General features: G+C 57.5%; 3 protein-coding genes across 3 annotated transcripts; 1 reads left to right on the forward strand and 2 right to left on the reverse strand.

The window, feature by feature from the left end:
• Positions 1-163: 163 nt before the first annotated feature.
• SELENOM (selenoprotein M) lies at positions 164-2,851 on the reverse strand. Its single transcript, XM_012763956.2, has 5 exons — positions 2,630-2,851; positions 1,242-1,277; positions 991-1,025; positions 586-664; positions 164-513 (listed from the first exon to the last, which is right to left on the reverse strand). Exons 1-5 carry the CDS (start codon positions 2,753-2,755, stop codon positions 355-357), a joined length of 435 nt encoding a protein of 144 aa, XP_012619410.2. The 5' UTR covers positions 2,756-2,851; the 3' UTR covers positions 164-354.
• Positions 2,852-10,758: 7,907 nt separating this feature from the next.
• On the forward strand, positions 10,759-21,430 carry INPP5J (inositol polyphosphate-5-phosphatase J). The gene is made up of 13 exons (XM_012763957.3): positions 10,759-11,009; positions 12,566-13,734; positions 14,074-14,187; positions 14,318-14,426; positions 14,644-14,760; positions 15,076-15,251; positions 15,655-15,766; positions 15,936-16,045; positions 16,191-16,374; positions 18,892-19,029; positions 19,191-19,268; positions 19,396-19,500; positions 19,645-21,430. The coding sequence occupies exons 1-13, from the start codon at positions 10,821-10,823 to the stop codon at positions 20,149-20,151; spliced, it is 3,108 nt and encodes a 1,035-aa protein (XP_012619411.2). The 5' UTR covers positions 10,759-10,820; the 3' UTR covers positions 20,152-21,430.
• PLA2G3 (phospholipase A2 group III) lies at positions 21,393-26,069 on the reverse strand. The gene is given in 7 exon segments (XM_012763958.2): positions 21,393-21,606; positions 22,230-22,346; positions 22,472-22,601; positions 23,336-23,643; positions 23,941-24,075; positions 24,332-24,464; positions 25,487-26,069. Coding segments are annotated over 7 exon segments (1,551 nt in total). The 5' UTR covers positions 26,001-26,069.
• Between the last annotated feature and the right edge of the window lie 945 nt (positions 26,070-27,014).

Below are 27,014 nucleotides of genomic sequence, written 5' to 3' on the forward strand. Positions count from 1 at the left end.
TCCTGCCTCTCGGGGGTGGGGGGTTTGAGTAAAAGGCAGCTCGCAGAGTCTCAACTCCCGCAGCCAGGCCGCTGGGGGTGCGAGGTCCCCTGGGGGACTTGGGAGACTCCTATTGCGACCGCTCACCCCACCCGCCCGCAGCAAGGAAGGACTCGAGCCTCGGTTAAGGCAGAAGGGATTTAGTGGAGCTGGGGGTGGAGGAAAGCGGGTTGCGAGGGACCTCCCCAGTCCCATTCCTGCAGGCTCGGGGACGGGCGTCGGCCCTCAGCAAGGGCGGTGCTCCCGGGATGCTGAGCGCTTCATTCTGTCTCCGGACTCAGGCAGGGGGGTCCTAGCTCCGCCGCGCCCCCGGACCTACAGGTCGGCGCGGTCCGAAGCTCCCTCGGCGGACTTGGCGGGCGCCCACAGGTACTCGGGGGGCACTTGCGCGTCGGGCGCCGCCTTGCGGTAGAAGCCGAGCTCCTGCACCAGCGCGTTGATCTCGTCGCGGGTCATTTCGCTGAGCGGGATGCGCTGAGGCGGAGGGGCGGGGTCAGCGCCGGGCCCCGCCTCCCGCCCCGCCCCCGCCCGCCCCCTCGGCCTTACCTCCAGTTCTTCAAAGCGGCGGCCCAGCAGCACGAGCTCGGGGTCGGCCCCAGGGAGGTGCTTCATCACCAGGTTGTGGCTGGAGGCGGCGTTAAGGCGGGTAGCGCCGTGCTGATGTGGACAGAACTGCCCCGTTTGCTGGGCGCTCACTCCGCGCCCGGGAGGGGCGGGATCTCCATTTACACGTGAGAAAATTAGGGTTCGAAGACGCAAAGGGCCCTCCTCTCTGTGCCAGTCTTCCCTAGTCAAGCCCTCTTGCCGACACAACGTGGAGACCACATCAGAGTCCCCTGGGCAGTCGCTCCCAATCAATTCCACACTTGCCATCCCTGTCTGTGCAGCTGAGCGGATGGAGATCCCCCCGTGCCCTCCCATCTCCCCGTCCTCAGAACAGGAGAAGGATACTAGAATGGAATGTCCTGGGTGACGAAAGCCTTCACCTGGGGAGGAACCAGAGCATTAGAGATCATGGTCCCAACCCCGCCCGCCCCCGGACACAGACGGGACACTGAAGTCCAGCGAGGTCCCGCAGCAAGTCAGGTGCTCCTGACTGCCAGCCCAGGGATCCTCCCCCTTCCCTAATAATTGAGACCACGTTGCCCACTGCCCAAGAGGCTCAGGGGAACACAGCTGGGGACCCGTTCCTTCAAACTCACCTCCTTTAAGCGGTTCAGCTGTCATCCCCCACAGGTCTGGAGGGGGACAAAATGGGATAGGTCAGGAGTCCTTCACGTCTCCCCCAACCACACCCTCAGAGCCATTGCATCGTCATCGCTGAATTGGGTCAGGCTGTGAGTTATCCCTGAACAGCAATTCCCAACGTGTGCAGCAGATGGAAGTCCCTTGTGGGCAGGAGGGGAACTCTGTACCGTGGGGAAACTCAGGCCTAGCGACACCAGGGGAGAGGAGGAAGGCCAGAGACTTACAGTGTGCTCTCCTGCCTTGGGGCTCTTGCCTGAACATCCTAGTGACTCACTCCCAATGCCCAGGAGAAATGATCACCCTGCTCCTCTCAGGCAGTAGAGACCTGGGCCTGGCCTTTGACCCCTGACATCTCAGAATGGAGGCAGACCAGAAGGAAACAGCCCATAACTTCCCTGGGGGCCCCCATTAGAAACACCTGTCATCTGGTCCTACTCCATTGCAGAGAGAGCTGGCCCTGCCTGCCACCTGCAGCCCAGCCCCACAGACCATATGGTTGCTTCCCTGAAGTGGCAGGAAGGGAGGGCACCTCCCTGCATTCCCTGAGAGAAGGCCACCTCCCAGCAGGAGTCCAGATCCTAGGATCACCCATTCCAGGTCTGCCTCATCCTATGCCCTTTTGTCAGACAGAAAACTGCGGCTCAGGGCCTGTTGCGGTGGCTCATGTCAGTAATCCTGGCACTCTGGGAGGCTGAGGTGAGAGGATCGCTTGAGGTCAGGAAGGAGTTCAGAAAACTAAGGCTCAGAGAGGGGCTGTGATGGTGAAAGTCAAGGAGCAAGCCAGGGACTCCAGATTGTAATTTCCTGGCAATGAGGGAGGATGGGGAGCTCCTGCCAAGAAGGCGTTGATAGCTGAGTTACCAATTTGGTTCCCTTTGCGAATGACCCCCTTCTCTGGCTCCTGCATGGTGTGGGGGGGAGATACCCAGAAAGTCTTCTCTCCCCCAGGAGAAGGAAGAGAGACTCTGGAGCTCCAAGCCCTACAACTGGGGTGGAGGAGGAATTCCAGGAAACCACGGAGTGATTTGGGGATGGGAAGTTGGGCTCCAAGGGGCAGGGTTGGGAGAGCCATAGGCCAGGACAAGAGACAGGAGACTAGGCCAGTGTGTCTGGGGACCCGCTGTCCCGCTGGGAGCTGGGAACGGGCTCGGAGTTCCAGGCCGCAAGTCGGGTGTCTCAGGCCTCCACGGTGGGTGCTGGGGCAAACTGAGGCTGGGGCGTGGGAAGGATGATTCTGGTGCCAGAGGGAAAGGGGAGAGATCGGGGTCCGGGTGGGCCCAAGGCCGGAGCGGGCGGTGGATCCACGGTATGAGGCCACCGCGCTGGAGGCCGGCGCACTCACCTCCACCCGAGCCCGGGCCAAGCCTTGCAGACGGTTCCAGTCCGGCCGGTAAGTGGTGGCGGCTGTGGCCGAGGCCACAAGCGCCGCGAGGAGCAGCAGCGGCGGCGGCGGCAACAGGAGCCTCATCAGACCAGCCGAGGATGCGCAAACGGGAGGAGAACCTCCGCGTCGCTGCGCCACGTCTGGGCCCGCAGGCTGGCCCCGCCCCGCCAGAGGCCCCGCCCCGCCAGAGGCCCCGCCCCCAGCGCGGTCTCCGCCCGGGCCCGCGTAGTTGCCTCCCGCTAGCTCCCGGCCGGGTCCCACTCCTCTCCCGCGCCCGGGCCTTCGCGTTCCCAGTCCAGGGAGGGCCCGCGCTCCTTCCGCCGATGGAGTGTGGACACTCCCGCAGGATGCGGCCGGACAGCGCCACCTGTCGCCGGCAGGGGGTGCAAGCGGGACGCTGATGGATACGGAGTTTCTGGGCCAGACCCTCCACTTTTAAGACAGGGAAAGTGAGGCCGGGGAATCATGGTTTGTGCTTTTTATTTTGGGGCACGAAATTCCAATGAAGGTTTCGATTCTCCATAGCGCACATTGTGGTGATGCAATATGACCTGCCCTGGAGGGGGTGGCGGATACAGGGGTTCATGCACGTCAGGCTCGTTAGAACAGTACCTGGTGCAGCGTGAGCTTGCACAGTTCCTTCCTTACCTCGTAAAGGTTCTGTGAACTCCGTTTTGCAGGTTAGGAAACGGGCTCAGAAAGGTGAAATGATTAAATTGTGCTTCTGGGATTTGAACCCAAGATATGTATCTGTGCTCATCTCAGCACAGCAAAGGTAACCGTATCAGGATGCCACGCCCCCTCTTCACGAGCCCTGGGCAGACCAGCAAGTCTGTCACTGTGCTCTTTCCCGCTGAATCTAGAGAATCCTCTCAACACTGAGCTGAGACTGCAGTATGACTGTCGTGGCTCCTAGGAATTTTTGCCTTCCTGGGCCCCTTTCTCCATTTAAAATATATATGTTAAAAATTAGGCCCAGAGTGGTGCCTCACGCCTGTAATCCTAGCAATTTGGGAGGCTGAAGTGGGAGGATTGCTTGAGGTCAGGAGCTCAAGACCAGCCTGAGGAAGAGCAAGACCACATCTCTAATAAAAATTTAAAAATTAGCTTGTGTCATGGCGCACCTCTAGTCCCAGCTACTCGGGAGGCAGGAGGATAGCTTGAGCCCAGGAGTCTGAGGTTGCAGTGAGCTACGACAATGCCTTTGCACTCTAGCCCTGACGACAGAGTGAGACCCTGTCTCAAAAAAAAAAAAAAAAAAAGATTTTACAACTGCTTTCGTAAAAAGATGAATGTAAATCAGGCTGGGTTCATTATCATATTATTATTATATGTTTTCCTTCTAATTTTAAAAGATATTAAGATTAAAACATTTTCATAGACCCCTAAAAGTATCAGGAGCTCTAGACACAGAGCCTACTGTGCCTAATGGAGAAATCAAGTCTGCATGAGTTCTTTGCTTGCAGCCTGCTACCTCCCCTTCACTTCTTGATTATAAAGATATAAAAATAACAGGCAGGACCAGTGGCTCAGGCCTGTGGTCCTAGCACTCTAGGAGGCCAAGGTGGGAGGATTGCCTGAGCTCAGGAGTTTGAGACCTGCCTGGACAAGAGTGAGACCCCGTCTCTACTAAAAAAAAGGAAAAATTAGCAGGGTGACTAAAAATAGAAAAAAAATTAGCCAGGTGTGGTACATGCCTGTAGTCCCAGCTACTTGGGAGGCTGAGGCAGGAGGACTGCTTGAGCCCAGGAGTTTGAGGTTACTGTGAGCTAGGCTGACGCCACTGCACTCACTCTAGCCTGGGCAACAAAACGAGACTCTGTCTCAAAAAATAAAATAAAATAAAATAAAATAAAATAAAATAAAATAAAATAAAAACAGGCTTAGAGCTGTTATTTAATAGCCATTTTCTATAAACACATGAACACATTATAAATATTAGAATGATTGGTCCTGTCTAGACCATTGACACAGTAGGCTATCTCTAACACTCTATTTACTGCTGTGGAAATTTGAAATCACCCAAGCTTTCTGAAGGGCAATTGACTCAATAAATCAAAAATCAAAACCCTAAAAACATTTGACCGGTAATCCAGTGTCTCTGAATTTGCTCAAAAGTAATCATCAGAGAGGGGACTAATTGTTAGGTCAGGGTTGTTTATCAGAACACTGTTTACTACGGTGAAAAACTGAAAACACAACTTAAGCATGTCATGGCAGGAGATGAGTTAAATAAATGAGGGCACCTCCATACCATGGACAACCATGCAATTGTTAAAAAATGATGTAGCATAGTATTGCATGACTTAGTTATGGTATTAAAAAGGAAAAAAAGCTAATGAAACAGTAATATAGTAATATCCATTGGGAGTTGTGATGTTCTGGGCTGCAAATCACACTAACCCCAACTTAAACTGGCTTAAACAATAGAAGGAATCAGTTGGCTCAAATTATTTAAAAAGTCCAATGGCAGGTAGGGCTTCAGGTGATGTTTGATCCAGTTGATGATGTCACCAAGACCTGGTTTCTCTGTACTTTGCTTGCCATAGTGTGTCAGCTTATCCTTAGGCCAATTACCCTCATGGTGTGAAGATGGCTGCCAACAGTAACCAGAGCCATAGTCTTCTTTGTTCCCATCTAATGGAGAGGAAATCATCTTTTTCAGTAACTTCCTCAAGAGAGAAAATAAGTTTTCTTTCCCAAAAGCCCTCAGCAAAAATAGCCTCATATCTCGCTAGTCCATTTGTGATCTAATCATGTGTGGGGGCAGGGGGGGTGCAGGACAGATGGAAATTGCTTATTGGCTTAACCAATTGGGACACATTCCTAAAGCTATGGGTTGAGTCCATCATATTCCAGTCCCTGTTAAGAAGGAAATGGGCTGCAATGGACATTGTGGTGGCAACACAGTAGCCAACCAATTTTATAAAATATGTATATATAAATATACATGCCTACACCCCCCCAAAAAAAATCTGGAAGGAAATAATCCAAAAACCCAAATGGTCCTCTCTTGCTGGGTGAAATTTTTTTTCTCCTTTATAGTGTTTTTCTCTATGTTATATAATAAGCACGTATTACCTAAACACAAAGAGTAAACTTTGTTTACAAAACTAATGGGATATATCCCACTGTTTTCCTCCACTGCAACCCCTTCCCCAGCAAAAGCCCCAGAGTGACTGAAGCCAGAGGCCCCACGGAGCCTTTGGTTTTTCTGCTGACAGAGCCAAACCCCAGTGCCCCATGGGCCCTCGTTGTTCACTGGACAGATGCCACCAAACCACTCTCATCGCATTAACCTAAATGCCGCAGCCTGTAGGGGCCACAGCTTGGGTTTATGAGGGTTGACCAACCAGCCAGTGGAACCAGCGGTGGAGACAGTGGCCACAATAATAACAAGAACATTCTGATATCAGAAGCATGGGAGCCCCAAGATCTCCCAGGACAGATCTCTGCTCGTAATCCATACCCCTTATGTGGCAGCATGTAATGTAGGCCAGCAGTCTTCTTAGGGTGGAGCCGGAGTTAGGGTTTAGCGTGCAATGGAGTCAAGCTCAGATAGGGTCAGTGTCCAGTTTAGGACTGAGTCTGGGGCTAGAGTCAGGGCTCAGTCAATGAGTAGGCTTAGTCTGTAACCAGGATCAAGGCTCAGTATATGACCAGGATCATGGCTCAGTCAATGACTTAACTCAGGGCTCAGCCTTTGACCAGATTCAAGGCACAGCCTGAGGTCAGGGCTCGGTGTGTGACCAGTTATGTGACCCAGGGTCAGAATTCAGTCTGAGATCAGGGTTCAGTCTGTGACCAAGATCAGGGCTCAGTCTTAGACTAGAATAAGGGCTCAGTCTGGGTCCAGAACCAAGGTCTCAAGTTGGTGTCATCTTCAGTCAGACTTGGATCAGGATTCAGTATAAGTCTAGAATCTGGGCTCAATCTAGAGCTGGAGTGGAGGCTCAGTCTCGACATGAGATTAGAGCTCAGTTAACCTCTACCAAGTGTAGGGCTTAAGTTGGATCTGAGATCAAGGCCATGCCCAGGGCTTAGTCTGGCTCTATCCTCTGTTCTGAGCTCCAATAAAGAAGTTTCTGGAGACATGGGAGCCCAGCACAGGTCAGTCTGCAAGAAACGAGAGCTCCCAGACAAGCTCAGCAGGGTCTGGCCGCTGCGGTAAGCTTCCTCTTGCCTGCGGAGGCCGGGTGTCCTAGAGCCTCTAACCTACATGGCTCTGCTGCTCGAGATCCCCTCGCACCAGAACAAAAATAGCCACTCACTTCAGAGCAGCTGACAGCGGGTGCTGGGCTGCCTGGGAGGAGGGGGAGCAGAGGAGAGGGAGGAGGGACGCCTGTGCTCAGCTCCAGCTGTGTGACCTTGGGAAAGTCATTCCCCCTCCTCCTCCTCCTCCTCCTTGAGCCCATTTCCTGAGTGGCAGAATGGGGAGGTGACCATGACACCTGCCTCAGAGGGTGGGAACGGGGCTCCAGTGACATAACATGTGGCACTTGTTACCAAAAAGAAACCCTGGACGCCGGTCGTGTGGCTTGTGCCTGAAGTCCAGCCACTTGGGGGGCTGAGGCAGGAGAATCCTTTGAGCCCAGGAGTTCGAGGCTGCAGTGAGCTATGATGGTGCCGCTGCACTCCAGCCTGGGTGACACAGTGAGACCCCATCTCTTAAAAAAAAAAAAAAGAAAGAAAACCTGGAGTGAGGTCTCGGGAGAAAAAACACTCCTTTGTGCCCTGTAAACTTGACCTCCCTGAAGTACCCTTGGAAGGTAAAGAGAGAAGAGGAGGAGGAAAGAGAAAGGAGAAAGATTTCTCTTCCTTCCCAGCTCAGGGCATGTTTACACTGAACCAAAGAGCCGGAGTAATGTGTGCGAATGTCTGCATCTTGTGTCCTTTCCCAGCCCAAACCTTCCACGCCGCAGACGTTGCACCTGCAGTTCTCTCTGCTTCCCAAGCCATCACTCCTCTTGCTTTGGCAGTATGGACTATCCTTCCAAGGAGGGGTTCCATGGGAGCCCCATGCTCTGTCCTCTATTGGCCGTGTAATCCCTGGGCCTCAGTTTCTTCCTCTGTCAAATGGGGGCTTTATTACCAACCTCATAGGGTTACCATGGACAGTAACTAGGGTACTCTGTCAACCACCAGCATCCTCCCTTCCTTTTCCTGACCCAAACAGCCGGAAGGATAGCGCTGAGAGTTTCCAGGAGGTAGCTCAATGAGCTGCACCCTCTGCCTCAGTACACCGCCCTGCCCCCCCCCCCCCAGTGAGGGAAGGGAGGGAGCCAGAAGGGGCCTCCAGAGACAGCCGTCTCCAGGGGGGTGGTTCTCCCTGGCAGCTGCCCCCGGCCTGCCGCCCTGAGCCCCAGAGCCTGTTATCAACCTCCTTAGTCATCACTCCAGGATGCAAATATAGCTCCTAACCGCTCCCTTCCCAGCTGGGGTCCGCCCCCCACCCCCCTTCCCCTGGCAAAGCCAGGCCTGGGTCTCAGAACCCCTCCTTTTCCTCCCAGGAATACAAGCACTCTCAGCCTCAGTTTTAGCATCCATTAAATGGGTAGTTGAAGCAGATAATGATGATGATGACGATGATGATGATGATGATACTAACTACAGAACAACCACCTTTATTGAGAGTTTTCTGTGCCAGACTCTATGCTAAGCTCTTCATATATAGGATTGTATTTAATCTTCACAGCAAACTTAGGAGGTATCTACTGTTTTTATCTCCCTCTCACAAACCAGGAATCTGAGGGACCTCCTCAAGCACGTCAAGGCAGGGCTGGAAACAAAGTGGCCTGCAGGGGCTGAGCTCAGGAAGGAGGAGGATGGAAAATCCTGGGTTTGCCCTTCTGGGCCAGAGAAGCCTCTGCATACTCATTTGCATGACATTTGCCTGGCTGCCAAAGGGCATTGATGTCTCTGTCCCCTGCCCTAGATGGTTGAGCCCTAGGACTGGTCTCAGGGGCCTGCATCTGCCTTTGTCCCCTCCAGGATTGCATCGGAAGTTGGGTACTCTTGGGGACCTCAGTTTTCTCGTTTGTAAAATAGGAGTCAGAGGGCTGGACAGCGTGAGTTCAAATTTTCCTTCCCTCTCCAGTGACCTGAGCATCAGCGACACGTCCACTCTCACATCCTCCCTCACTGCCACCCACACCCTTCACCTCCAACTCCGCCACCCCCGCTTCCACTAACACAACAGCCCCACCGTCTGTCTCCTCTGCCCCATCTCTCCTCCACTTCTATATACTGCCCCTGTCATCGCCACTACCACCGTCCCTCCAGTCTACTACCTCCGCCACCACCATCACCTATACCTGTTGTCACCTCTGCCATTGCCACCCCCATGGCCTCCACCTCTGCCATCAGTATCTCCACCACCTTCACCACCATGACTCTTGGTCCCCCACATCCAGCGCCATAATTCCGGACATCAGCACGTCCACCACCACAATCACCTCCCCCGTCACCACTGTCATCATCTGCACCATCACTGTCCAAAGACCTTTCTACCCCAGCACCCTGAGATGGCCTGAGTCTCCGCCCCTGCCAATCCCAGCCTCACAAAGATGCTGGCCGGAAGATACAAACTAGAGCCAGGGACAGCCAAGCAGAGGTGGGAGGTGCATCCGGGAGAGGGGATGAGGCATCTACCTTCACGTAAGGGACTGCACAGGCTCAGGAAGTCGTCAAGACGCAGAGTGCCTGTTGACCAACAGAGAGCTCTGTCCACGGAACTCTGGACATCTTCTGCCTAACCTGGGTGGGACCACTCCTCTCTAAGCAATCCAGAAATTCTGGGGGAACTGGGAGTTCAGGGACTGCTTAGCAGATAGGAGTGGGCGTGGAGAGTGGGCAGAGACAGAGCCTGCAGCCATCCCCAGCCACATCTGACCCTCATCACTCACTCACTGTTTTTTGGGTTTTTTTGGAAACAGAGTCTCACTCTGTTGCCCGAGCTAGAGTGCTGTGGCATCAGCCTAGCTCACAGCAACCTCAGACTCCTGGCCTCAGGCAATCCTCCTGCCTCAGCCTCCCAAGTAGCTGGGACTACAGGAATGTGCCACCATGCCCGGCTAATTTTTTCTATATATTTTTAGTTGGCCAACTAATTCTTTGTATTTTTAGTAGAGACGGGGTCTTGCTCTTGCTCAGGCTGGTTTTGAACTCCTGACCTTGAGCGATCCTCCTGCTTTGGCCTCCCAGAGTGCTAGGATTACAGGTGTGAGCTACCACACCTGGCCTCACTCACTCTTCTAATTCATTTACTCATTCAACAAACACTCCCCTACACCTGTTGGGGACCAGGCCCTGTGCTGGGTCCTGGCTACAGGAATTCCCAGGCCTGGTTTTTTTTATCCTCTTGCCAGTCTGTCCCCCAACTTCTGGGCCTTTCTCCACCCAAGTTCCCTTCCCCCACTTACCCCCAACTGGCTTGTGCTAATCTTGGGTCACTGAGTTTCCTCATGGAAACTCAGGAGACCTCCCCAGTGCACTTGGTGACCTTGAGCAAGTCCCCCTCCCAAACCACACTCAGTGAGTTCTGGAGGGGGGGCAGCTGAGAGAAGCTGGGCTGGGAGAAACCTGGCTGTGGGGACATCTGAGGGCAGCGAGGTGTCTGCAGGCAAGGAGGGACCGGCGCTGAGGTTGAAATGGGAAAGGACTGCAGTGGCTGGAGCCTGAGTGTCTGGTTCTGGGATGGGAAGATGGGGGGGTGAGGTGGGGAGGGCAGGCACCAAGGCCTGAAAATGGGGCAAGGGTGGGGGCCAAGGCAAGCTCTGAGCTGGCAGGGCGTCAGGAAGGTCACAGGATCAGGACAGAAACTCAGTTGCTTCTGAGGCCCTGGAGAGGGTGTCGACCTCTGAACCACCTGTCCCTACCTTGCCAGCAGGTGTGACAGTGCCCCTCCCGGGAGCGAGGGCTGGCCCGGGCCTACTGGCAGGAAGGTGGGGGAAGGCAGGCAGCCTCCTCGGTGCTGCCATTTGGGACCTGGGCCAGACTGATAGGCACACTCTCTCCACCCCACCCCACCCCATGGCTGGTCCAGCCTCTGCAGCCAGTTTGAAGAATTCCTAAGGGGTAGCCACCTTGCCCTGGCTACCTCCAGGCTGGGAAGCGGGAGCCTGTCCCTTTAAATTCTCAGCAGGTTGAAATGGCTGATGACATCACTGGTTCCCGGGAGCGGAGGAGCTGGAGCCAGAGCCCGAGGGAGCCCGGGCTGCCGGGGGCTGCAGACATGGAGGGCCAGAGCAGCAGTGGCAGCAGGAGGCCTGGGACCCGGGCTGGCATGGGACCCCTGCCCAAGCCTCATGGGGTTTTCCAAACTGGGGCACCTTCCAAGGTAAGACCCTCCTAAAACCCAGCTGTCCCTTATTCCGGATCCCTGGTCCCACACCCCCCACACTGCAGCCACCCTGGTGCCCCTGGCTGAGGGACTGGCACTCTCCTCTGCCCACCAAGCAGGGGCTGGGTGAAGAGGGCACCCTGGGGGCTGAGGGGCAGCGGTGGCATGTCCAGAAAGAGGTGAAGTTAGCCATCTCCAGAAGCCCCCGGGAGAGCCCTGGGCTGGGTATCAGGGGACCCAGCAGTACTCCAGCTTTGCTGTGTGACCTTGGGCAAGTTGCTTTTCCTCTCTGAGCCCATGCAAAATGAGGGGGCTTGTCTTTGAAGACTAAAACTGTGACATCTGGGATGTCTAAGTTGTTAGTGCTGGAGGCGGTGTGGCGGTTGGGGGGAGGGGGCACACAGTGGGACACTTGGAGCCAAGAAGGATGCCTACAATGCAGCCTCAAAGAGCTGAGTTTGAGAAGGGAGGTGGAGGCAGAGTTTCAGGTTCTCCGAACTGAGAAGGACACGGGATGGAGACGGAACTACGTCTCTGGAGGCAGGGATGGGGCCACCCTGGGGCAGGTGTAGACCTTCTTCTGCCCTCCCTGGCAAAGGACACTTTATCCTGTCTTCCGGAGACAAGGGACATCAAAAAGAGGATGGATGGGGAAGGGAAAGGAGGTCTCCTCATGGCCCCACTACCCACCCCCTACCTACCGGACATAAAGGGGACACCTGCTTGCCTGTCCTGACAGCTGGGGGAGAGGGTGGAGGAGACACGGAGAGGTGTGATACCAGGATCACCTTTGAATCCTGGACTTGCTCTAAATGTTAGAATCACACTCGGTGAGGATGGACTATTCCAGGCGGCGCGATGGAATTCTTGCAAATGTTGGGCTCATAAATGCAGCAAATATGAGACCAAGACACCCCAGAATATAATGTGGCCAGGAACCGTTCACCCAGTCTCTTTGTTTCTCAGGCAGGGAAACTGAGGCCCTGGGCAGAAAGGTGCTTGCCTAAGGTCACACGGAGCTGGGCTTAGAAACCGCACGGCCAGTCTTAGCCTGTAGCTGAGAGCTCTAGTAATGGGTGAGAGGACAGACAGGGCTGTGACCAAGACGCTTGGGATGTTTGGCAGGGGCAACCTGAGGGCACCATGGGGGAGGGGAGAGGTGTTTGACAGGAAGTAGCCCGTGTGCTGGAGTGGGCTGACCCGAGATGTGAGGTCACCAGTCCTGGCTGGGGGTGAGGGGTTCAGGGCCTGCAGTGGGAGAGTTGCCCAGGGAAGCTGCCCAGGGTGGGCAGGGAGTGAGTGACGGCCAGGAAGACAAGGACAGTCCTCAGGTTCAGGCTCACAGTCTGCCTCATTTGAGTCGGGGGTCTCACTTTCCCCATCTGTGTCCTATCTCCTCTGAGAGAGGATGGATTGGGGTGAGACAGTAGGAAGAACTTCCTCGGAAAGATGTGCCTTTTTTAGGTAGATGGGATCTGCCAGGGTCTATATGGATGTCAGGGCTAAATCCCCTGGTTAGGGTCACCCTGAGCCTTTGGCTTGTCTCCTACAAGGTGGACTCAGGTTTTCAGCTCCCAGCAAAAAAGAAGGCAGCCCCAGGACTCTTGGAACCAAGGTTGGCTCTGGCACCTGTAGATCCACGAGCAGCTATGTCGCCTTCTTCAGAGGGGCTGAGGCTGGCTGTAGCATCTCCTCGACCCATCCTGACTCCACTGTGTACCCCTGGGGGGCAGAAAACAGCTCCTGCCCACCGCAGCTCCAGCCTGGCTCCGACATCTGTGGGCCAGCTGGTGCTGTCTGCCTCGGCTGGACCAAAGCCTCCCCCGGCAACCCCAGGCTCAGTCCTGGCTCCGACATCCCTGGGGCAGCTGGTGATGTCTGCCTCAGCGGGGCCAACGTCTCCCCCAGGCACTCTGGGGCCCAGTCTGTCCCCAACTTCCAGGGACCAGAAGCAGGTACCACCTGCCTCCGTGGGACCCAAGCCAGCACTGGCAGCCTCCGGCCTGAGCCTGGCCCTGGCTTCTGAGGAGCGGCCCTCGCAGCCCCCGGCCAACCCTTCCCCAGTGCCCAGTCCGGTTCTGTCGCCCTCTCAGGAGCAGGCCCTGGCTCCAGCGTCCTCAGCATCAGCTCCGGCCTCTGTGGGACAGACACCAGCTAGACAGAGGGATGCCCCAGCCCCCAGACCTCTGCCTCCTTCTGAGGGGCGTCTCCAGTCTCCGGCACAGGCATCTGGTCCTCCGGGCCTCCCATCCTCCATGCACGGCTCCCTAGACCCCCGGTTCTCCTCCTCTTTCCGAGCCCGGCCTGAGGCCTCCCACAGCAGCCCTGAAGATCCTGTCCTGCCACAGCCACCCCAGACCCTGCCCTTGGATATGGGCCAGGGCCCTCCGGAGCCTGGCACCCGCTCCCCTGGACTTCTGTCCCCCACCTTCCGGCCGGGGGCCTCCTCAGGCCAGACTGTGCCCCCACCTCTGCCCAAGCCACCCCGGTCTCCCAGCCGCTCCCCCAACCGCTCCCCCAACCGCTCCCCCTGTGTCCCCACGGCGCCTGAGATGGCCCTCCCCAGGCTTGGCACCCAGGGCGTAGGGCCTGGCCGGTGCCCGAGCCCCAACCTTCAGGCCCAAGACGCCCCAGCCCCGGTCACCAACTCCCCCTCTACATCCACCTCTTCGTCCTCTTCTTGGTCAGCTCTGCCTACCTGCAAGAGTGACCCCGGCTTCCGGTGAGTGGGCCTCTCCCAGGAAAGTCTGCTGGGGCTTAAATCTCAGACTGCCATTCTCCCAGGGTGGATGGCCTACTCTGCCTCAGTCCTTGGGGCGGGGGGTGCGGGGCACACTCTGGGACCCTCAGAAGACAGCATCCCCCTCCTAAGGGACTTGCCCCCCCCCCCAGCTGATCTCTCCAGGGAGAGTCTGGCAGGTAGGAGGGAAGCTGTGGGTCCTTCTAAGGGCTGATACTCACACCTGCCTCGGTTTACTTTCCCAGAGAGTTCCCTGAGAAAGGAAGGGTGAGGGTGAGGGAGTGGTGCCCGCAGTAAACCCTTCTGTGCCCCTCCCCACAGGATCACTGTGGTCACATGGAATGTGGGCACTGCCATGCCCCCTGACGATGTCACGTCCCTCCTCCACCTGGGCGGTGGTGATGACAGCGATGGCGCAGACATGATCGCAATAGGGTGAGGAGAAGGAGGCAGGGCGTGTGGACCCCCCTCCTGAGCCCCTCTGGCCTCTGGGGCCCTCCACCCATGACCCAGGCTTCTGGGGTGCCTCTGTAATCCAGCAGCCGCCCCGCCTCCACCTCCCCAGGTTGCAGGAAGTGAACTCCATGATCAACAAGCGACTCAAGGACGCTCTCTTCACCGATCAGTGGAGCGAGCTCTTCATGGAGGCGCTGGGGCCCTTCAGCTTCGTGCTGGTAACGGCCTCTCACCCCTGGACGGGCGAGCCCCTGCCTGGGTTGGCCGGCCCCCGCTCTGCCCTGACTCACTGTGGGGCCCGCTGGGGCTCTGTTCCTGGGTCCCTGAAATAGGGGGATGGAGGACCAGACCTTAAAGACAGGGTAAAAGAAGGCGGCTGAGGGCAGGGTGGGGGTTGTGTCCCATCCCCCAGTCTCCCGTTGCCTCCCCACGCAGGTGAGTTCTGTGAGGATGCAGGGCGTCATCCTGCTGCTGTTCGCCAAGTACTACCACCTGCCGTTCCTGCGGGACGTGCAGACCGACTGCACGCGCACTGGCCTGGGTGGCTACTGGGTGAGGTGGGGCGCAGGCCTGGGAGAGGATGGGACCTGAAGGTGGCCCTAGATTAGTCCCCTGGTCCACATACATTAGCAAGGTCCCCTCCCCGTGCTCCACCCCTTACACTGCAGGTCCCCCTTCCCAAGCATTGCCAACAGCACACCCCATGTCCCTGGGCCCTGCCCCCTTTCTGTCCCCGCTGCTGAGTACCAGTGTTCCGCCCCCTTCAAGGGACCCACCCTGTCCCAACCTCAACCCCCCATCCGCCCCGCCCAGTGCCGCACCTCTCAGCCTAGGCCCCCCCTGACCCGCCCAACCCCGCCTCCCTAGGGAAACAAGGGCGGCGTGAGCGTGCGCCTGGCGGCCTTCGGGCACATGCTCTGCTTCCTCAACTGCCACTTGCCCGCGCATATGGACAAGGCCGAGCAGCGCAAGGACAACTTCCAGACCATCCTCAGTCTCCAGCAATTCCAGGGGCCCGGAGCACCCGGCATCCTGGATCACGAGTACGCACCGGGGCGGGGCCCAGCTGGGCGGGGTCGTGATGGGGGCTGTGGCCCGACCCGGGCGGGGCCTGTGGAGAGAGGCGGGGCCCACGGCGGTGACCTTCCACCCAAACTACTTGTAGGAGCACCAATGCAGGCTGTAACAGTTTGCTGGGGAGTGGCAGAGCCTGCAGGGTGGAGCTTTGATGAGCGGCAGGCCCGTGTTGAGGGTCGGAACCTGGTTTCCTCTAGGCTGGCCCCATCCGCCCTGTTCTTTGGCAGGCAGGAGGCTCTGACACTCCCACCCTAACCCCACTACGTCTCTAGAGGCGCCAGGGCTATTGGGTTGGACGGGGGCTGGTTGGAAGGATCTGGCTTGGGCTTTTCCACCCCCTGAATCCCTGGATCCCCCTATCGCGAACAGCCTTGTGTTCTGGTTTGGGGACCTGAACTTCCGCATTGAGAGCTACGACCTGCATTTTGTCAAGTTCGCCATCGACAGCGACCAGCTCCATCAGCTCTGGGAGAAGGACCAGGTGGGGGATCCCAGCCCCCACCCCAGACTCCCAGGCACACAAAGCATGTCCCAGGACACACCCACCTGTACCTTAGGCCATGGTCCTTGCCCTCACCTGCCCCTCCCCCTCCCTGGGCACTGCGGAGCCCAGGCTGCTGTCCAGCTCTGCCCTTCTGGACCCCCCGCAGCTCAACATGGCCAAGAACACCTGGCCCATCCTGAAGGGCTTTCAGGAGGGGCCCCTCAACTTCGCTCCCACCTTCAAGTTTGATGTGGGTACCAACAAATATGACACCAGGTGAGCTCAGCATCAGGATGGGGTGGGGACGCGGGCTGAGGCCTTCTGGAAAAGGGAGACTGTGGGAAGAGGGCGAGGAGGCAGGGCTGGGGGCTGTGCCTTGATCCCCAGCCCCTGAAACTCGGGGTACCCCTGCCCATTGCAGCGCCAAGAGGCGGAAACCAGCATGGACAGACCGTATCCTGTGGAAGGTCAAGGCTCCATGTGGGGGACCCAGCCCCTCAGGACGGGAAAGCCACCGGCTCCAGGTGACCCAGCACAGCTACCGAAGCCACATGGAATACACAGTCAGTGACCACAAGCCTGTGGCCGCTCAGTTTGTCCTGCAGGTGACTTCCAGCCTCATCCTCCCCTCATGACATTCCCCAGACCCAACTCGGTGTCCCACTGCCCCTTGTACCTGCCCTCAGCAGTGTCCATCTGTCCTACCAGGGTGGGGGTGGGGGTGGGATCCTCATATTTAGATGAGGAAGCCGAGGCCCAGAGACGTTGCGTCACTTGCTCAGGATCTCACAGCTAGTGAGAGGAAGAGTTAGGATTTGAGGCCGGGCGAGGTGGCTCACGCCTGTAATCCTAGCACTCTGGGAGGCTGAGGCAGGCGGATTGCTCGAGGTCAGGAGTTCAAAACCACCTGAGCAAGAGCAAGACCCCATCTCTACTAAAAATAGAAAGAAATTAATTGACCAACTAAAACTGTATATACAAAAAATTAGCCGGGCATGGTGGCACATGCCTATAGTCCCAGCTACTTGGGAGGCTGAGGCAGAAGGATCGCTTGAGCCCAGGAGTTTGAGGTTGCTGTGAGCTAGGCTGACGCCACGGCACTCACTCTAGCCTGGGCAACAAAGTGAGACTCTGTCTCAAAAAAAAAAAAAAAAAAAGAGTTAGGATTTGAAACCGAGCCAGTCTGATTTCAGAGCCCATGCCTTTCCCACTAATCAGCAACTCCCTTCTTCCGAGCAAGATTTAGGGCAACTTGTGTGAAAATTCACATATATAATAAGACCAGCAAAACCAAACCCCATGTAACATTCATGCATATTCATTCATTATTTATTTACAGAGTACTTACTGTCTCACCATATGCCAGGCATTATGGGAGTGAGTAGTGGTGGTGGGGGAGTAGAGAGATGAAAAATACAAAGCTCAACTTTACATAGTTACTAGACTTGAGTACTATATTTAGGATTGAGGTCTCTAGTTGCCAAAGTAAAAAGGAGAAATCCTAGACTGTCAGAACCAGACCTGAGAGACCATGTAGTCCAACTCCCTTTTTTTCTGTCGGGCACATCTGAGGCTCCTCATGGTGCAGGCACATGCCCCAAGTCACACACAAGCTCGGTGGCAGCAGAGCGGAATAGATCCCACCTTTCCAGCCCTGAAACCCAATTCTGGGCTCTCTGAGTCTCTTGATCTGATAAGAGGGAGCCCTGGAAGCCAGAGAATGTTTTTCCTGGTAACTTTGTCACATGGGCAGTTAGTGGGACATCAGCCTATGTCTTTAGCTGGGAATGGAAATCGGCCCACGCCTGGGCTCCCATGACCTCTGGTACAGGGCTTGGGCAGGAGGTTTTACCCTCAATCAGGGACCTCACCTTGAAAACCATACCTTTTGGCACCCCGCCCTGTCCTTTCTCTACTTGTCCTGGACTCTGTCCCTCATAAAACATTACTGGTTGAGTACCTATTACATGCCAGGCCCTGTGTTGGCTACTTTACATATGTCATCCCTTTGAATGCCTCCGTAGACCCCGAGATGTCCAAATTCTCCTTCTCATTTCACTGGTGAAGGGAAACTGAGGCTCAGAGAATGTCTGTTACCTAGGGCGACGCAGTCAGAGTAGGGCTCAGCAGGGGTTTGACCTTGCAAGGCCCTGGAGGGCATTTCCAGGGGCCCACCCTTGCCAGATCCGGCTGTTAGAAACACAGGAACAGGGAAAGAATGTGCCAGTTTCTTCTGGAACAGCTTGGCTCAGAGCCTGAGGGAGAGAAACCTGAAACCAGATAAACAGGGGAGGAGACAAAGGTCTGAGGCTGGCACCACCTGAGCCCTTCTTTGTCCACCCTGAGGGACAGAGTATTGGCCACCCACCTCCTCAGCAGCTCCACCCACTTATGTGACCCCCTGGTCAGTCTGGGTTGACCTTGGGGAAAGGATACTCATGGTTATAATCTCATAGACTGATGACAAGGCAATGGTTAGTGGCCCCTTAGCACTAGACTTAGACTCAGGTAGGGAAACTGAGTCTTGGGATGGCTAGGACTTTGCCTGAGGTGGCACAGCAAGTTAGTGGCAGAGCCTAGAAATGAACCGAGGTCCAGGGCCCTTCTTGCTGGCTCAGGGCTGTTCAGCTTACCCCAGAAGGCTCTCCCTCGCTAGCAGACAGGCAAATCATTTATTGAGCACTTACTGTTACACTGGGACATTTATAGGATGCTTTATAAATAGTAACTCATTGAATCTGCACAACAAGCCCAAGAGTTAAATAAGAGCCTCTGAATTTACAGACAAGGGCCCTGGCACTCAGAAAGGCCGAGAACTCTCCCAGGATTGAGTAACCTGTCAATGGCAGAGCCGGGGCCAAATGCAGGCTCTGGTAGCTTCGGAGCTGTGTTCTCACTCACTCCCTAAGGAGGTTATGGGCAGACGGAGCTCTGAGCTGGGTGGCAGGAAGTTGACATTTATCCTAGACCTGTTCTGTGGCAGTTTCCCTGTCTGTGAAGTGGCCTCGAAGGCCCCTTGTCTTAGCCAATTTGGACAGATTCGGGCCTGGGGAGTCCTAGGTGTGTGGGACACTAACGGCCCTCTCCTGATGCTGTCCCCCTGCCCGTCCTTGCCTGGGCAGTTTGCTTTTAGGGACGACATGCCACTGGTGCGGCTGGAGGTGGCGGACGAGTGGGTGCGGCCCGAGCAGGCCGTGGCGAGGTACCGCATGGAAACAGTGTTTGCCCGCAGCTCCTGGGACTGGATCGGCCTGTACCGGGTGAGAGGGGCAGGGTGGGCAGCGACTCAGGGAAGGAAGGGGCCTGGAGGAGCAGCTGGACACCACGGTGGAGTCACTGGCTCGTCCAGACTTTGATGCTTCACCCAGAGGCTGCTGGGATAAGGCACTAGGGGTCACGACACTGATTCCTCCTGTCCCAGGTGGGTTTCCGCCACTGCAAGGACTATGTGGCTTACGTCTGGGCCAAACATGAGGACATGGACGGGAATATCTACCAGGTACTTAAAAGGTGGGGGAGAGTCAGGAAAAGTCCTCTTTGCCTTTGGGGTCTCAGGACTCGACTGGGAGGGGCCCTAAGGTGGCCTCCCTGACCCCAACTTTGACCTCTACTGCTGGGCCCACCAGGTGACATTCAGTGAGGAATCACTGCCCAAGGGCCACGGAGACTTTATCCTGGGCTACTACAGCCACAACCACAGCATCCTCATTGGGGTCACTGAACCCTTCCAGGTAAGAAGGCCAGACTGCGGGGTCTGCAGGGGGTTCCAAAAGACCTTGTTCAAATGCCACTGCCTCTACATTTTGCTCGGTTCCAAGAGGCCTCAGTGGCTGGGTTGGGAAGTGGGGTGCCCCAGTGACCAGCATTCCCCCCAGATCTCGCTGCCTACCTCGGAGTCGGCCAGCAGCAGCACAGACAGCTCGGGCACCAGCTCAGAGGGTGAGGATGACAGCACTCTGGAGCTGCTTGCACCCAAGTCCCGCAGCCCCAGTCCTGGCAAGTCCAAGGGACACCGTAGCCGCAGCCCAGGACTGGCCCGTTTCCCCAGTCTTGCCCTACGGCCCTCATCTCGTGAACGCCGTGGTGCCAGCCGCAGCCCCTCACCCCAGAGCCGCCACCTGCCCAGGGTGGCTCCTAGTAGGAGCAATGACAGCAGCAGCCGGGGCAGTAATGAGGAGGGGCCCTCTCGGCCGCCTGGCTCCTGGGCCTTCCAACCAGCTGTGCCTCGAAGCCTGGGCCTGCTGCCTGCCTTGCGCTTGGAGACTGTAGACCCTGGTGGTGGTGGCTCCTGGGGACCTGATCAGGAGGCCCTGGCCCCCGACAGCCTATCACCCAGCCCCCAGGGCCAGCAGGGGCTAGAGGAAGGGGGCCTGGGGCCCTGAGGGTGGAGCAGGCAGATGGGCCCAGGTGGCCCCCACTCTGCCTCAATCTTTCGTGAACCCACCTGCCTCTCTCCTGCTGCCGCTCCAGCTGTGTCTGCACCTGCCACTTTGTCCTGGCTAGGGGTGGCCAACTAGGGTCCCCCAAAACTCATTCCTGGCACTCAACTGTGACAATCAGCAAAGCCCTGCCTGGGCCCCCATCTGGGATGGTGTCCCAATCCTGGAGGTCATCCATTAGGAATTAAATTCTCCAGCCTCACTGCCGGCTCCTTCCTAACTTGTCAGCAGTCTGGGGGTGGAGGGAAACAGAGGCAGGGACTAAAGAGGTGAGATAATGACAGACTGACATCACCAAGTTCCAGCTGTACACATTAGACATGCCATCTTCTTTACTCTGCACCACAACCCTGTGGGTTCTGTGCTATTCTTAGACCCATTTTACAGGTGAGCAAACGGAGGCCCCCAAGAAGGTTACATCAGCCTCTTAAGATCAGACACCAAAGCACAGTTTGGCTGTATGTTGAAGGGAGCAAATATTTGCTGGATGCTAAGCACCATGTATGGTCACTGAATTTTCAATCACCCTATGAGGTAGCTCTTGTTTACAACTCCCTTTTGCAGAGGAGGAAACTGAGGCTCAGAGTGGTAGAGGGAGGTCCCTGCCCAAGGGCACAGAGGAGAGTTGAATTTAGGTTTAGGATAGGAAGAGTGGGCCAGGAAGGCCATAGTGTTAAAAGAAGGGGCCTCCCTGGGAAGAGGGGAGCTGGGAAGCCCTCTCCAATGTCCACCCCCATCCTGGATTCAGACACGGGAATTTCTATGAAACCGGTAATTCCCCACCTGCTGCCCCAGGCCTCAGAAGCCATGCTGTGGGGCTCCCCTGGGCAGTTCTTGAGACATGTATTGATTTTGCAACATGGACATACGTGCGCCTCCCACTGGTACCTCCCGGGGCTGTTGCAATAAATTACCCTCTCCCTGTTCCCTTCTGCACGTAAAGTTCACTGGCAAGGCCCAAGGACGTCAGAGTGAACTTCCTGAATACCACAGCCAGGCACAGAGGGCTCGTGTCACCAGCTCAAGGTTCAGCATCTGGGGTCCCCCCGGTTCAGCCTCCTGGTTGTCCATAAGAGCCTCTGCCATGCCTCAGTCTAACCTATGGAGAGGAGACTGAGACGCCCAGGGCCTGGCCAAGCCACAAGCAAGGTCCAGGCTGGAGCCGGAGAGAGCTGGAACCGAGGTCACTGGCTTCAGGATGTCTGCTGCCCATCAGGTCTCTGGGATGCCTGGATTAGCTGCAGGCACTGGTTGTAGAATGACACAGGCGTCCCCAGGTGTTCTGAAGGCCACACCTGCCCCTCATCTGTGCCTTTATTCCGGAGCTGGAGTCGCCTCTGCTGAAGCCTCCGCAAATGCCGGGCTGACACCTTGATGGCACTGAGGTCTCTGGAACAGCTGTGTGGAGAGAAGAGTGGGGCAGGTGATCAGGGCTGGCAAGGATCACCACCTACTCTGCAAATGGGGGACTGAGGCCAGAGAGGAACAAGGCTGAAGCCAGAGCCACCAGCAGGCAGGGAGGGTTGGGTTGCAAATAAACTGGGCTGGTACCAGGAGGCCTGGTTTCTGCCACTATCCCGCCAGCCTCAGTTTCCTCACCTGTGAAATGGGTAATTTAACAAGGGGCTGGCTTTGAGAATCTAAATTCAAATGAGGATTAGGAGTGAGAGTTAAGCAAGCACTTTATTAATATCGCATGCCAGGCAGGGCATGAGCTATGTGTGTCACATCATCTCATTGGCTCCTGAGGCCTTTTCACAGATAAAGAAATGGAAGCTTGGAAAGGTGAAATCAACTTGTGAAAGTCACACAGGCATTAAATGGCAGAGCCAAGGTACAGCCCACACAGGCCAGCTGCAGAGCTGGCCCCGGGACACAGTAGGTAGAGGGATGATGACAAGGGAGCTCAGAGGGCCCCTGACCCCTCGCTCGAGCCCCTTAGCCCAGGCACCCAGAGGGAGTATAGACTCCCCACCCCCTTGGGGAAAGCACCCAACCCTCCTGGCTCTGCTGTTACTTACTCTTTCCCCTCGGCGCAGTCCAGCGGAGGGGCCAGCTTGAAGCAGGTCGTGCCCAGCTGCTGCCAAAGTGTATTGGTGGCCGCAGGCGGACTGCGGAGCCTCAGGAAGCGTGCGAGACTGGGGGCAGAGGCAGGCTCAGGCTGGGCTAGGCCCTGGCGCCCAGGTGCCCTTCCCACTGCCTGGCGGCAGGCAGCCCAGCCCAGCCCAGCCCAGCCAGCCCCAGGGGCGCGAGGAGGCCTCACCGGCGCGTGCAGTTGCAGTGGAAGAGGGGCTCAGGGGCGCTGTTGAACAGCTGGAACTTGGTTTCCCGGGACCCGATCCGGTGCTCACACTGGTCTAGGTGGCGGAAGCTGCGACAGGCCCGGCGGGCACCTGGGGGCAGGTGCAGTGGTGAGGGGAGCCCAGCCCACCGGAGAGACCCCGTCCATGGCTGTCACCATCAAGGAGAAACAAACACCGGCACACGTGCTCAGACACACAAACACAGTCTCCCTTAGTCTCATGCCTTTGGTACGGTCAGCACTGCTCGTATGGGAGTGTCCCACAGTGCACCCGTGTGGGAGTGTCCCACAGTGCGCACGTGTGGGAGTGTCCCCACAGTGCGCACGTAGCAGTGCCACTGTGGGGGAAAGCTCAGTGCTGAGGGTGGTCAGGAAAGGCTTCCTGGAGGCAGAGGCTGCTAAACTGAGGCTGGGAGAGTAGGAGAGGAGCGGAGAGTGCTCCAGGCAGAAGGAACGGCATGTGCAAAGGCCCAGAGGCAGGAGGACAGTGCAAGCTGCTTTTGAGGAGCCGAGTGAAGTTTGTGAAACCAGAGTTTTGACTGGGGGGATAGAACCCATGGGGCCAAACTTGAGGGCCTGTGGGTATTGGGATGTCACTGGTTGAGGGGAAAAGAGTCGTGGGGTTGGGGAGTTCAGTGGGCAGTGACGTGGTCCTGTGTGTGGACTATGAAAATCCCTTGCTGCGGCGTGACTTGATGGGACAGGTTGGGAGATCCCAGAAGGCATTTGGAGCAGGGAAGGCGACAACACTCAGGCCCCCACACACGCACAGAGGCAGGGACACTCCCTCCATTAGGAACCCCCAAGGGCAGGTTTTGCTCTCACCCTGAGGTTTTAGGCCACCCTGTGGGCCCTGAAGGCCTAGACGGGAGACCCCCAACTGGGCCATGGGGGGCACATCAGGCCTGGGGGTGGCCTCGGGGACCTGGACAGCTGCGGTGTTGGCTTTGCTGGTGTGCTTGGGCCCTTTCTGCTGTGGCGGCCACTTCCGAGGGCGCTGCTTCTGTCGAGCCTTGACGGGGCCTGGGCTCTGGGGACTGGGAGTCGGGGAGGTGGACGGGGTGCTCCAGGAGGCATTGTAGCGGGTCCTGGGCTGGAGGCGAGCCAGGGGCACTGAGCCGTATGTCCTGCACCTGGGAGGTGGCAGTTGGTAGCAATTGGTGATTTGGAGTCCCCCCCTCCCAGAAGCCCCAGGGTCGTCTCCATGGAGATCAAGGTTCTGCCAGTCCCATCCCCCATCCCACTGGGTTGTGTGGGGCAGGGGCACCCAGGGAGGGTCTGCATTCTGGGCTGCCCTGAGGAGAGGGTGAGCAAGACAAGCTGTCATTCCCTGGAGGACAGACAGTCAGACAGGCCTCCCTCGCCAGGCTGGGAGCCCCGGGTCCCCCTCTGGCTGGGAAGGCGCTCGAGCGAGGTGGGCAGCCACGTACCCGCCCCACCAGTACCACGCCACACACGCCTCCTGCTGCTCCAGCACGAAGCAGGGGATCTCCAGCACGTTGAAGAAGGCCACGCCCACGATGTCCGAGATGGAGTCGCGCTGGCTCCTCAGGCATTGCTGGAACCTGGCCCAGAGCAGGCACTCAGGTCCCTGGCCACAGAAGGCCACCTGGCTTCTCTCCTGGCCCACCCTGCCCCTACCCGCTGCGTGGTTTGGGGTCCAAGAGTCCCTTCTCCTCTCAGGCCTCCTCTTTCCTACCTGCACCGTGGGATCCAGACTGGCTGATCTTTAAGATTCTCTGGAATCCCAGTGTCTACACCCTGGAACTGGGTAACTCCACCCTGTCCCTAAGTACCCAGCCCTCCCTGCCTGCCGCCAACCTGGTATCACAGTCGCAGTGGGAGATGGTGTGGAATCGGTAGTTTCGGATGCCGTAGTTGTACTGCCAGGGCGAGATGTTCTGTGGGCAGCTGTCGTGTTCCCGGCAGCAGAGATCAGGGCCCTGGAAGACCCCTGCAGGGAGGGGAAGGGACACCAGCTCAGCGGGGTCCTGGGTACTTTGCACCAGCTGTGTCCACCTGGTATCAAAAGGCCAGAGACCTGGTTCTCACCTGGCCCTGACACAAACGGGCTGGGGGGACCTCAGGCCAGTTGCTCCCCCTCTGTGGGACTCTCACAGTTTCAAAGCTTGAAGAAAGGACTGAGGTCGCAGCACCCGTTGGGCCCTAAGTGCCAGGCAGCCCACCCACGACCACGTGGAAAGGTCTGCAGGGGAATTGGAGTCTCCCTCCAGGGCTCCCAAGCTCACGCCCCAAATAAAACTCCAAAGTTGTGAAAGTGTGCATCATGGAATGGAATCAAGCAGGGTGCACCCTTTCTCACCGGCACAGTGAGGCACTGCCAGGATGCCAACCTCCTCTGACTCAGGTGCCAAGTCCTCCCCCAGCCCTCCAAACACGCACAGACAGCTGTACTGAGAGTGCAAAAAAGTCATCTCTGTTTAGCACCATCCAAGCAATAGCACCCTTTACGGAGCATCTCCCACATGCCTGGCACTTCCCACACCCAAGCTCACAGCAGCCCTGCCAAAGAAGCATCGCCTCCGTTCTTACAGGTGAGGAAACTGAGCTTCAGAGAGGGTAAGCGATTTGCTCAGCTTGGATGTGCCGAGTTGGGATTTGAACCCAGGCGTTTGGTCTCAGCACCTGCTACACTGGCCACTCTGTGCCCATAGAGCCACCTCTTGGGCAGAGCCTTCTTGGCTCAGCCAGCCCTGAACCCACCCCAGCCTGCCCCCTCCCTCAGATGGTGATCAGTGAGGACTCCCAGGTCTGAGTAAGACCTTCCCCAGCCATGACCTCATTTAAGCATCCCACGATGAGACTCATGGTTACCCCCATTTTACAGATAAGGAAATTGACGTTCGGAGTGGTTAAATCACCACCCCCAAAGCCACGCAGCCTGGAAGAGTAAGGGCTCGGGCTGCAGTCTGTGCTTCTCCCAGCAGACCCCCAGCCCACCGCCCTGTGGCTTACCCAGCTCGGAGGAGTTCCCGGCGGAGTTGCCAACTCCACACCATAGAGTGCCAGGCACGGTCCAGCCTCTCTTCACTCGCTGGTGGCCTCTGCCGGGCGCTCCACTCTGCCCTGCTGCTCGTTTCACCCTGGCCCCTGCGGGCCCCTCCTCCGCCCCTCGGCACGACCTCCACTGGCTCTGAAGGGTGGCCAGTGCTCTCTGCAGCTCGGGTCCAGGGGAGTGGCTGAAGGAGCCCTGGGCAGCGTCATGAGCACAGAGGGCACCGAAGGCAGCAGTGAGCTCCAGTGCATCCTGCCGGCTGCACGCCTGCAGCCTCCTGCTCGCATCCCAGCGGGCATGGAACAGGGCCAGTCCCTGAGCATCCTTGCCCAGGAAGCTCAGGGACCCCAGCGGGTTGCCAGAGATGGGCTTGGCCAAGTGGCAGGAGGTGCTGTCCCAGGGGAGGGCAGGGGAGCCCCCCAGAGCCACTCCCAGGAAGCCCAGCACCCCCAGCAGCACTGCCAGAACCCCCATTCTGCCCTGCCTCAGCCCAGTCAGACAAAGCCCCCGGGATGCCTGCCCCTGGTGGCCCCACAAGGCAGCAGCTGAGGGGTGGAGCGGAAGCGGTGCCCAGCAGGCCCAGTGTGGCCGGGCCAATGAATGGAGCTGCGGGAGGAGGAGGAAAGAGGCTGGAGTATGGGGTGATCTTGGGCTTGTAACCGAATCCACCGGCCGGGCAGGCCGCTGATTGGCTGAGCAGTGCGCTTGCCGGGCCGCACCCCCACGCACCCTGCCCTTCCCAGCGCTCTCCAGTCACCTGCTGCCTGCCCCGCCTGGATGGGGACGGTGGGAGCCAAAGGCTTCGGGGGCGGGGTCCAGGCAGGGGTCTGCATCTCCCCGGGAAGGAAGAGGGTTCAGGGGTGTGGAGGAGGCCCCCAGAACCTATCCCTCTCACCCTTAACCCACCAGGGGCTGCCACAGCCACCTGCCTCAGCCTGGCAGGGGGCCATGCACCTGCAGCAGGGCTGGAGGAAGGGGGTGGAGCAGGGCTGGGCTCTGAGGCCACCACCCTGGCTCCCAGGTCTTCTGGGAAAGGGAGTGCCCATCCACAGGCCACCTACGGTGCCACCCCCACACAGTCTTGATTCTTAGAAAGGCTCTTGGCATACTCAGGGAACTGGGCCCCAGGCTTCCCCACTTCCTGAGACTCCAAGCACAGGCCTGGCCCCGCAGCAACCCTCTGGGCGGACAGATGGGGAGACCGTGGGAATGGGCTTGAGAGCAGCCTCGGGCAGGCCCCATGCTCTGGATTCCAAGGAACTGTGGGCCCCAAAGTAGCAGAGCGGCACAGTGGGCTGAGTTTGCAGCTACCTCTATCCCTAGACTATGGCCACCTAGGAGACATAGCAGGCATCATGTGTCCCCCAAAAGACAGGAGTATCCCACTCAGGGAGGGGCTGTTTTGCTCCTGTATCCCAAAGCCCATGTTCCAGCCACACGGTGAAGACGGGGTACATATACCCATAATGCAGACAAATAAACTGAGGC

This window comes from Microcebus murinus, chromosome 22, assembly GCF_040939455.1.
Source record: "Microcebus murinus isolate Inina chromosome 22, M.murinus_Inina_mat1.0, whole genome shotgun sequence".
NCBI lineage: Eukaryota > Metazoa > Chordata > Mammalia > Primates > Cheirogaleidae > Microcebus > Microcebus murinus.